At 43.7% G+C, this 12,309-nt stretch overlaps 1 protein-coding gene across 1 annotated transcript in view; it reads left to right on the top strand.

Moving 5' to 3' along the window:
• Positions 1-12,309, top strand: part of dnah14 (dynein axonemal heavy chain 14) — a 435,381-nt gene that overhangs the window by 51,498 nt on the left and 371,574 nt on the right. Inside the window, 2 exon segments of the mRNA XM_033020484.1 lie at positions 2,960-3,065; positions 11,484-11,614. Coding sequence (XP_032876375.1) covers positions 2,988-3,065; positions 11,484-11,614 — 209 coding nt within the window. The 5' untranslated portion in view covers positions 2,960-2,987.

Here is a 12,309-nt window from a genome sequence, read left to right as displayed (position 1 = left end):
CCGTCGGAGTGGCCTAGCCCGAGGGAGAACGGCACTCCCGTCGGAGTGGCCCAGCCCGAGGGAGAACGGCACTCCCGTCGGAGTGGCCCAGCCCGAGGGAGAACGGCACTCCCGTCGGAGTGGCCCAGCCCGAGGGAGAACGGCACTCCCGTCGGAGTGGCCCAGCCCGAGGGAGAACGGCACTCCCGTCGGAGTGGCCCAGCCCGAGGGAGGAGCGGCACTCCCGTCGGAGTGGCCCAGCCCGAGGGAGAACGGCACTCCCGTCGGAGTGGCCCAGCCCGAGGGAGGAGCGGCACTCCCGTCGGAGTGGCCCAGCCCGAGGGAGAACGGCACTCCCGTCGGAGTGGCCCAGCCCGAGGGAGAACGGCACTCCTGTCGGAGTGGCCCAGCCCGAGGGAGAACGGTACTCACGTGAGGGCGATCCGGCTCGGGGCTGGAACGGTGCTCCGGTGGCTGGGACGGAGTTCTGGCGGCAGTGACCTGAGTCCTGGGTTGAGCCGCGGGCCAGCGGCTGCGTGTGCTGGACTGGAGGGCGGCAGCTTCGACCACCCCCGGGCCGCGGTGTTTGAACCGGCCCGTTTGCGGGGTTCGGTGAGCCGCGGGACTGTTGTGCCATCGCCCGGTGGGGAATCGCCTCAGCGCAGAGGGAGAAGAGGAGGGAAGAGACAGTAACCCTAAGATTTTTGCCTCCACCACAGTGAGGAGGTGCTTGGAGGATACACTGTGGTGGTGTTAATTTGTGTTTATTGTTGTTTATTATTGTATGATTGTATGTATGACTGCAGGCACGAAATTTCGTTCAGACCGTAAGGTCTGAATGACAATAAAGGTATTCAATTCAATTCAATTCAATTCAATTGACAGCAATTTTCAAACCTACGACTGTGCAATATAGAAAATCAAGAGAAGCAGGAGGGCAGAAATATCCACTTTCAAGTCCTTTTGTTCCTAACTTAAAAATATATACAAAAAGACACAAAGTTCTCTGGTGATGCTCTGCCAGGCCTATATTGCAGCCACCTTTAGCTTATGCTTGTTTTGGGGGCTCGTCCCTTCAGTTTTCTCTTCAGCATATAAAAGGCATGCTCAATTGGGCTCAGATCGGGTGATTGACTTGGCCACTCAAGAACTGACCAGTTTTTAGCTTTGAAAAACTCCTTTGTTGCTTTAGCAGTATGTTTGGGATCATTGTCTTGCTGTAGAATGAACCGCCAGCCAATGAGTTTTGAGGCATCTGTTTGAACTTGAGCAGATAGGATGTGTCCATACACTTCAGAATTCATTATGCTACTACCATCAGCAGTTGTATCATCAATGAAGATACGTGAGCCAGTTCCTTCAGCAGCCATACATGCCCAGGCCATAACACCCCCACCACCATGTTTCACAGATGAGGTGGTATGCTTTGGATCTTGGGCAGTTCCTTATCTTCTCGATATTTTTCTCTTGCCATCACTCTGATATAAGTTAATCTTCGTCTCATCTGCCCACAAAACCTTTTTTTCTAGAAATGTGGTTGCTCTTTTAAATACTTCTTGGCAATCTGTAACCTGGCCATCCTATTTATGCGGCTAACCAGTGGTTTGCATCTTGCAGCATAGCCTCTGTATTTACGATCATGAAGTCTTCTGTGGACAGTGGTCATTGACAAATCCACACCCGACTCTTGAAGAGTGTTTCTGATCTGTCGGACAGTTGTTTGGGTTTTTTTCTTTATTATAGAGAGAATTCTTCTGTCATCAGCTGTGAAGGCCTTCCTTGCCTGTCAGTCTCATTGCAATTAGTAAGTTCACCAGTGCTCTCATTCTTTTTAATGATGTTCCAAACAGTTGATTTTGGTAAGCCTAAGGTTTGGCAGATGTCTCTAACAGTATTATTCTTGTTTCTCAGTCTCATTACGACTTATTTGACTTTCATTGGCACAACTTTGGTCCTCACGTTGATAAACAGCAATAAATGTTTCCAAAGGTGATGGAAAGACTGGAGGAATGGCTAGGTGCTGAGAGCTCTCTAATACCTGCATTAAACACACCTGAGCAATTCTAAACACCCATGAAGCCATGTGTCCCAAACATTGTGGAACCCTGAAATAGGAGGACTATGTATAAACACAGCTCTTATTTCTACATGGTGAAACCAAAATGTATAAAAATGGCCTTTAATAAAATCTGACAATGAGCCCTTTAACTGCATGTGATTTTTTATATTATAAATCTCAAATTGTTGAGTACAGAGGCAAATAAATAAATGATGGGTCTTTGTCCCAAACATTATGGAGGGCACTAGATGCAGAGGTTCACTTTACTGAGGGCAATTAATTTTTCCCTTGTAAGCCATGCCCACATTCTGTCTATGAGTAAATAAAACCAGGCACACAGAAGTACACCACCACCTATACAAACATGCATGCACCTCTTCACATACTGTACATTCACACACATAGTTATGTGCACACACACACAGAAGCACGCATTACATATGATATAAACAGAAAATGTTGAAAATCCTCAGCAGATCAGGCTGTAACTATGAGAAGAGAAACAGTTAATGTTTCAGATCAAAGGCCTTTTGTCAGAACTGGGAAGGAAATAAAAGAAGCTTGATAAGCTGCAGGGAATGCGGGGGAAAGGGGTCAAGAGTGTTTGCCATATACACTGGGAACGGAACGGTGAAATTCTAGATGTCTTTCAGAGAGTAAAACCGGAGTGACCATGGGGATAAACTGCAACCAAGGGTTGTGAATGAAATAAGAGAAACACTGGGAGAATAGAATATTAATGATAAAAAACCTAGACGAGAATGTGGGTGTTTGCCTTTATTATTTTCAAACACGACCTGTTGCCCATTTTCTTTGCAAGGTGGATTATGTGTGTGAATGTTCCATGCTGTTCGAGGGATGGGAATGGAGCAAACTCTAAAAATTGATTGATGAATTTTTGTTTTCTAGATACTTTAACAGAGATACAGATTGAGATTGTGCAGTGAGCATGCAGCCTCCAGAAGATCTATTGCATCGCATATACCCTAAACCTGGGAGCCCAGAAGCTTTTCGTAAACCTACTACTGTAAGTTAATGTTGAGAGTTAAGTGACTGGTGATATAGGACCAGATGTTTCCAGCAGCAACAGTGTAATTTACATAATCCTAAAATCTTCTCAGTCTTTCTGGTGACTGTATTTTTCCAATGTATTCATTTTTTGAAATCTGGCATTGCTGGTAAAGCCGACATTTGTTACCCATCCCTAATTGCCCAAGAGAGGTTGGTTCTGAGCTATCTTCTTGAACCACATCAGTCCTGGAGCATTCACGGTGCTGGTGGGGTGGAAGTTGCAGGATTTAGGCTCAATTATTTTGTTTTCTTCCCATATCTCGTTTATCATATTGTTTACAGTGTACTATGTTTACATGTTCTGTTGTGGTGCAGCAAGTAAGAATTTCATTGTTCTATCTGGGACATGACAATAAAACACTCTTGACTCTTGACTATTTTGAAATCTGGAAGGTTAAATGGTCATAGAGCAAGGGACAAATACAACTCTATACTCATCAACAGACCTGTTATAGAAATGGTTAACAGCTTCAAGTTTCCCAGAATCTATATCATTGCCAACTTAACATGGTCCCTTCACATCGATGCAGTGATCAAGAAAACCCATTAGTATTATTATTTTCTTAGATGTCTAAAAAAAATTGGCATGCTGCATCATGCTGTGTGTAGAGCCACAGCACGTGGGCATCAAGTGTCATTGCCTGCTGAGGTTCTTCCTGTCCCTGGTGTTGTAAAAGATGAGGTTGGCACTACTGCCATTCAATGTGCAAGTCAGCTGGATATTGCCGCACCATCTATCCTTTGTGGAAAAATATTGCGAGTCATTGACTTCAGGAAGCAAGATGGAGTACATGCCCTAGTCTACATCAATGGTGCTAAAGTGGAGACGGTTGAGAGATTAAAATTCCTTGTGGGAAATATCACCATCAATTCTTTGCAATTTCCAAGACCTGAAGAAATTGCAGAGAATTGTGAACGCAACCCAGACCATCACACAAACCAACATCCTTTCCATTGACTCAATTAATACCTCATGCTGCCTCGGCAAGGCCACCAGCACAATCAAGGGTGTCACACCCTGGCCACTCCCTCTTCTCCCCTGTCCCATTGGACAAAAGGTATAGAAGCATGAAAATGCACACCTCCAGATTCAGGGACGGTTTCTTCCCAGCTGTTATCAGGCAACTGAACCATCCTACCAACAACTAGAGAGCAGTCCCGAACTACTACCTACCGCATTGGAGACCCTCAGGCGCTCTTTAATTGGACTTTACTGGCTTGATCTTGTCTGGAAGTGGAGGCGCTGCCTGGCAGCTGCTGCTCGCCTGCAGTCCGTCTGTTTTTTCTTTTTTGTTGTTGTTTTCTTTTGTCTGTTTTAGTTGAAGTAAGTTAAATTTAGTTTATTAGGTTGTGTATGTGTGGGGGGGGGGACATGGTTTTAGTCTCTTCCTTCGGGGGGGATGCGACTTTTTCTTGTTGTGTCCCCCGTCTCCGTCTCCGTCTGAGCTGAGGCCTAATGGCGGCGTTCCGTCGTTACGGCGGCGTCCCGACTTGGAGCTGTGGCGACGTTCCGGCGGGCCCAGTGGACGACATCGTCGAGAGCTCGCATCTCACAGGTTGGTGACCTGTTTTTCCGGAGCTCCTGCAACAACAGCTCAAATAAACGACTCAAACTCAGACTCAATTTGTCTCGGTTCACATTGATCCTATGACCAAGAAAGCACATCAATGCCTCCATTTCCTCAGTAGACTTATGAAACTTCATATGACTAATAATTCTTATCAATTTCTACATATGCACTGTAGAAAGCATCCTTTCAGGATGCTGTTTTGCCCAAGAGTGTAAGAAATTGCAGAGTTTTTGATGCAGCCCAGTCCATCACACAAACCAGCCGTAACCCCCATCACCTCCATCGACACATCATGCTGTCTTGGAAAAGCAGCCAACATAATCAGGACCACTCACACCCTCTTCTCCCCATTCCAGTTGGGCAGAAAATACAAAAGCTGGAATCAAGGACAGCTTCTTCTCTGCTGTTATCTGACTTGAATGGACCTCTCATATGCTAAGGATATATTCTCAATCTTCCAATATACCCTCCTGTGGGTCTTGCAGTTTTTTAAATCTATATTTTCTGTGCATCTGTAACACGATATTCTGAGTTCTGTTTCTATTTTCTTTTTGTACTCGTTGTCATGTTGTCATGGTTTAATTGTACTCATATATAGTATAATTTGCTTGCATAGAAGTGACTTGGTTGAGAATGTAGGTCAGAATGTAGGTGGTTTAATTAGCATGTTTGCTGACAACAACAAAATTAGTGGAGTCAAAGATAACACAGAAGGTGGGCTAGAGATATAATGCAGCATAGAACAGCTGGATAGTTGAGCGGAGAGGTGGCAGATGGAATTTAATCCTGACAAATGTGAGGCATGGACCTTATAGATGCTTATAAAATTCTAAGGGGTGTAGATAGAATGGATGGTTAACCTTTTTTCCCCCAGGTAGGAGTTTCCATCTACAGTACAGGGGTTTAATGTGAAAGGGGAGAAATTGAAAGCATAGCTGAGGGGTATGTTCTTCACAAAGAGGGTAGAGAATATCTGGAATGACCTGCCAGAGGAGGTAAATATAATTCCAACAATTAAAAGTTGTTTGGATAGATCCTTGGGTAGGAATAAGCAGCCCCTTAAGATCCTATAGGGGCTAAATAGAGTTTGTTTGTATCCACCAGTGAAAGTGTGTCAAAACAAGGTAACGTTTTGGGACCAGTCATTTAAAACTGAGGTGTATAGAACCTGTGGCCACAATGTCAGATCCTCATGAATCGACTTAATGGCGCAGCGCAGCGGTAGAATTGCTGCCTCTCAACGCCAGAAACACGGGTTCAATCTTGACCACGGATGCTGTCTGTACAGAGTTTGTTCATTCTCCATGTGACCACGTGGATTTACTCTGGGTGCTCCACTTATTCCAAAGACGTGTAGGTTTATAGGTTAATTGGCTTCTATAATTGGCTGCTATAGTGCATGGATGATCATTGGGCAGTGCTGACTTGGTGGGCGGAAAGACCTGTTTCCACACTGTATCTCTAAACTAAACTAAACTAAAACTCTATTGAAGAATTCTCTGCAGTTGAGAGTGGTGGAGGCCAGATCTTTCGATATATTCAAGGTGAAAGGTAAATATTGGAAATAAAGAGGGATAAAGAGTTATGGGGAATTGGCACAGAAAATGAGTTGAGGCTACAGAAGAGTATAGATCAGCGATGATTATATTGAATGGCAGGGGCTTGAGGGGCTTAGTGGCCAACTCCTGCTTGTACTTTATTGTATGCTTGTGTTCTGATTTCCAAGATAATACTCACCTTCTATTTCCTTGTCTCCACAGTTAAAATCTACATGTTTTGCAGTCTCGTTTAACCCATTTTACCACTTGGCTTTGTAGCTTTAGCCATCTTAAAATATTATACTCAGTCCCTTTGGCTGAGTCTATTCTATAAATTGTGAGAGCCTAATACTGATCTCCTGTGGCAATTCATTAGTGACAGTTTGCCAACCTGGAAATAACCCATTTATTCTTATGGTCTGTTTTCTGTTCCTAACCTAATCCAGAGTCCATACTAAAATCATCCTCAATCTCATGAGATTTTTTTTGTACAAAGGGTCAAAGAATCACACAATTAAACAGCATGGAAATAGGCCTTTCAGTCCACTATGCCCACATTGACCATCAAGACCTATCTTTTATAATTCCAATTTTCTAGTGCCCTGCCCGTAGACCTCTATGCCATGGGATTTTAGGTGCTCGTCTAAATACTTAAATGTTTTGGGAGTAACTGCTACCCCCCATCTCCGAGGGCAATGCTCCAGAATTTATCTGGGTAAAAAATATCTTCCTGAAATCTCTAAAATTCCCGCCTCTTATCTTACACCTATGCCCCTTAGTTATAGACACCTCTGCTAAGGGGAAATATTTCTTACTATCTCTCCAACCCATGTCCCCATAATTATGTATTCCTCTATCCGATTCCCCGTCCACCTCCTTCCTCCAAAGAAAAGTAAACACATATGATTCAGTCTATTCTATCCAGTGAATCTCCTCTGCACCCTTTCCAGACCAATCATCTCCTGCAGTACATTGTGAAGAAAACTTTGCACAATACTCCAGGTGTGGCTAAATGTTTTATATTCTATGAATAATATTTATTTGATATTAATGTAATCTTTGTTTGGCATGTGACCTTATCAAACATCTTTTAAAAATCCGGATTCAATACTGTATTTCCATGATCAGCCTTGCTAATTAAATATTATAAATAACTATTAAAATTATTAAATACAACTTTCTCTTCATGCTAAATCATAATATTTTCTAAGTGGTCTGATACTGTGCCCTTAATCATGCATTCCAGCATTTTTTTTGCTGATGTCTAGCTAATTGGTCCACACTTCTCTAGTTCAGTTTCTTTCCCTCCTTTCTCACATTGAAACATAGCATTTGTCATGTTCCATTCTGCTGTGTTCCAGAGTTTAGGGAGTTTTGTAAGCTTATCAGATATACATAAACTATCTCAACAGCAGTTTAGTTTAGAGATACAGCATAGAAACAGACCCTTTGGCCCACCAAGTCTGCGCCAACCAACAATCATCCCATACACTAATTCTATCCTACACAGTACGAACAATTTTACAGAGGCCAATTAACCTATAAACCTGCATGTCTTTGGATTGTGGGTAGAAACCGGAGCACCCGGAGAAAACCTATGTGGTCACAGGGAGAACGTGTAAACTCCGTACAGACAGCACCCATAGGCAGGATTGAACCTGTCTCTGGCGCTGTAATACAGCAACTCTGCCACTGTGCCAGTGTGCCAGTGTGCCGCACTAATGGGCCTGTCCCACTTGGCGATTTTTTTCGGCGACTGCCGGCATTGACTGGCGTATCAGGTCACCGAAAAATTTGCGGCGGTGACGCGGCGTGATGACGTAAGATGCGCGGTGTCTTTTCAAGTGTCGCAACATTTTTTTGGTCGTCGCTGGATTTTGAAATATTCAAAATCTTTTGGCGACACTGATATGACGCCGGTAGTCGCCGAAAAAATCGCCAAGTGCGACAGGCCCTTTAGAGTCACAGTAACTCAATGGTTCAAGTTGAATTTCTAGAAGGCATGGATAGATGACTTTTCAAATCAGGACCCTTCTTAAGACTAATTGTAATAGGGGCAGAAAGCAGGAAGAGTTGGGACAGGACAAAATCTGGCAAGTGATATGTGGATACAGGTGAGATGGGGGGGGGGTGTTGATTGGCAGATGGGTGGACAAAGGCTAGAGATGAAAGGAAGATTAAAGGCTGAAAGATATGGAGAGGAGTGAAATGTGAAGACGGGAAGGGATATAGGTGGAAGGGGAAGGAGGGGGCGGGATAATGGATGAACATCCGGATGAGGCACAGAGAAGGTGGGGGGGGGGGGAGAAGGAAAAGTGGGGGGGGCTGCAGTAGAGTTTGTTAACTAAAATTGGAGAATTCAATGTTCATATTGTCGCATTGTAAGCTGCCCAAGTGTAGCTTAAGGGGGGTTTTCATCCAGTTTGTGAGTGGCATCAGGCCTTGAGTGGTGTTCTGCAAGGATTAGTGCTGAGACCTCATATATATATATACGACTTGGACGAAAAAGTACTTTAACTTTGCAGCACACAAAAAAACTGCTGGAGTTGTAGATAGCGATGAAGGTTGTCAAGGAATATAGAGAAGTTAGATCAGTTGGAGATATGTGCGGAGAAACAGCGGCTGTAGGTTAATCTAGACAAGTCTGAGGTGTAGCACTTTGGGATGTCAAATGTAAGGGAAAGGTAGGAAGTAAATGGCAGGACCTTCAGGAGTATTGATGTTTAGAGCCATATTGGGGTGTCTTAAGATCCATAGCTTCCTGAGAGTGGCAACACAAGTGCACAGGGTGTTAAATAAGTTATATAGCATGCTTGCTTTCATTAGTTGGGAGATTGTGTATAAAAGTCTGTAAGTAATATTGCAGTTATGTAAAACTTTGGTCAGGGCATATTTGGAATATTGTGTATACTGTATTATAGGAAGGATGTGGAGGCCTTGGAGAGGGTGAAGAAGAGAGTCAAGTCAAGTTTATTATCATATACAAAACTACGGTGGGGTACAAATAAATGTTGTCTGAATTAGAGAGAATTATCTATAAGGGCAATCCGTGCACGTGTGTCCATGGAGAGGGAACACGCGGTGTCCACGGGGACTCTGGAGGCCTTCCGTGGGCGCTGGTCATCGCGTGGGGTTGAGAGTATTGTAAACAATAAATGCAATGTTGTATTATAATGATACTTGATATAGTGTAATTTTTGTTTATGATTTGATGTGTTGTATCATATGATTGTGTCAAATAAAGTCTTTGAAAATGAAAAAAAAAAAAAAATTATATAAGGGCAAGTTGTTAAAGGATCTTTGTCCAGAATGTTTCACTTAAATCAAATTCTGTTGTACTGTTTAGTGAACAGATCAACATTAATTTGGGCTTTAATCTCCAAGGCCATATTGTATATGATAATAAACTTGACTTGACTCTCTTCTTCACCCTCTCCAAGGCCTCCACATTTCCGGTAGGCGGCGCGACTCTCGTCAGCTGCGGCCTCTGCAGTCCGTCTGCGTTTTTATTATTTTATGTCTATGTTTTTATGTAGTTTTTGTTATTTTTGTTGGGGTATGTGTGTGGGGGGGTGGGGGTGGTGTGGGGGGGTTGGGGGTAACTTTTAAATCTCTCCCTGCACGGGAGACCCGACCTTTTCTTTGTCGGGTCTCCGTTGTCGTTGGGGCTGCAACGAGGAGCGGCCTCCAACAGGAAGACCGGGGGCTGTGGTGCCGACTGCTCACCTCACCGTCGCGGAGCTGGCCGAGTCCAGAGCGGGTGGAGCTGTGGTGGACGCTGCTGCGACCCGACCCCCAGAGATTCGGTGGCTGCAACTGCGGGTTTGGCGGGCGGCACCGGGAGCCCGCGGGTCCCTGGAGGGAGACCGCTTTTCGGGGCTTCCGCAGCGGCATCTTCTCCCGCCCGAGTTGCGGGGTTGAAAAGCACCTGGAGCGGGGCCTTACACCATCGCCCCGCGCGGCTTGGAATGGCGGCGGGTCTCTGCGAGCGCACGCCGGGGGCTCTAACACCAAGACCCGGTGTGCGACCTTGCATCACCCGGCGTGGCTCTAATGGCCACGGGACAATCGCCATCGCCCGCCGGGGGCTTTGACTTTGACTCTGACATCGGGGGGGAGAGTGCAGTGGAGAGAGAAGTTTTTTTGGCCTTCCATCACAGCAATGTGATGGATGTTTATGTAAATTATGTTGTGTCTTGGGTCTATTTGTTTGTAATGTATGGCTGCAGAAACGGCATTTCGTTTGGACCTCAAGGGGTCCAAATGACAATAAATTGAATTGTATTGTATTATTTAAAAAAAAAACTTCTTAATCAAATCTAACCTCTGTCTTGGGAAGATATTATACGGTAGACAAAGGAAAAGATTCAAAAATGTAACTATAGCTTCCTTAGAAAAAATGTAACATGTACTCTTGGGAATGCCTGGTCTTTGAGAGCTTGAAGTGGGGAAGGAGCAGTTGAGCTGCTGTTGAACATTTTGAGACCATGAATCACGAAGACGTAGAAGCCTTGCATAATCAGAAGAGGAAGTGTACCATCTCACAAGCTGCTCATGAGACGCCATTGGTAGAAGAGTCTGTGGTTCCCATATTGGCCTAATTAGCCACCTCAGAAATTATTTGCAATCCAGAGAGATTGTATTTTTATAAAACATCTTTCTCTTCTTAGACAATTCGTTGATGATGAATAACCTGTTAACAACAATCAATGTAATCTTTGAATCGGTATGAAATTACATATAATGTGCTGGAGTAACTCAGTGTCCCTTATGGCCTTTGTGTACAGTATCCTTAGTTCCTACCAGTGTTACATATGCACCAGTTATAGAGTTTTACAGTGTGGAAACATGCCCTTCCGCCCAACTTGTCCACACCGGCCAACACTAGTCCCACCTGTCTGCGTTTAGCCCATATCCCTCTAACCCTGTCATTTCCATGTACCTGTCTAAATGTTTCTTAAACTTTGCAATCGATTCTGCCTTTTACTTCACTGCAGTTTGCTGGGCACACTGTTCTTTACCTCCTGCTCTGACTTTCAACTCTTGTTTCAGATGCATTATTGTGGTTGTATCACACAGCATCGATAATTAGAGAACGGATAATTACTGTAAACTCGCAATTATCATTCATTCCTATGACACCAAGCACATTTCAGGTCCTGTGCGTGACTGCCAGTGTATATTGTCATGTAATTTACCACTATGGCAAACTGTAAATAACTGATCTCTCTGCCATTAAGTAATGTATTGAAAATTCTCTTTCAGGGTTTTCACCCAGTAACTCCTAAACAGCAGCTTTGTGAGAGTACTCTCCGAACACCTATCTACAAAAGGGACATTCCAAGTAGAAAACAGCAATGGATGAAGTGGAAGGATAGAGGTTACCAGTCAAAAAGGTAAGGTTGAGGTTTGTTTTACATGGAGTATACAGCACTAGTGCAGGCCATTCAGCTGCACCAAGTCCATGTTGGAGATTATACTTTGCACAAGCCACTTTCTACCTTTTCCTCTAATCCTATCAGAATATCTTTTCTCTATCATGTGTTTATTTAGTTTCCTCTCAGATGCATAAAAGATGCATATCTCCAGATTCAGGGACAGTTTCTTCTCAGCTGTTGTCAGGCAACTGAACGGTCCTCTCATTAACCACAATGCAGTCCTGACCTCCCATCTACCTCATTGCAAAGGTTGAACTATCTTTAATCAAACTTTATCAGACTTCAATGTTATATCTTGCACTAAATGTACCTTTACCCTTTATGTGTACACTGTGAACATCTTGATTGTACTCATGTATAGTATTTTCTTTGACTGGATTGCACACAAACAAAAGCTTTTCACTGTACCTTGGTACACGTGACACTAATAAACTAAACTAAGTTAAACTAAACTAAACTAAATTAAACTAAACTAAACTTTCCCCAGAAGGTAACAAATTGCTGTTCCCTTGGATGAAGATATGGCAGATTGGCCTATTGTTTTTATTAAACACTGTTATTTTACATGCCTCTTTTTCTTTACTTCCAATTAAATGTCAGCAGTTTATGCCCCACCTCCCATTTTACCCAGTTCCGTTTGTATGTAAATAGCA

This window comes from Amblyraja radiata, chromosome 5, assembly GCF_010909765.2.
Source record: "Amblyraja radiata isolate CabotCenter1 chromosome 5, sAmbRad1.1.pri, whole genome shotgun sequence".
NCBI classification, from domain to species: Eukaryota; Metazoa; Chordata; class Chondrichthyes; order Rajiformes; family Rajidae; genus Amblyraja; species Amblyraja radiata.
The sequence above is the reverse complement of the archived record's forward strand: the minus strand, read 5'-3'. Positions and strand labels throughout refer to the sequence as shown.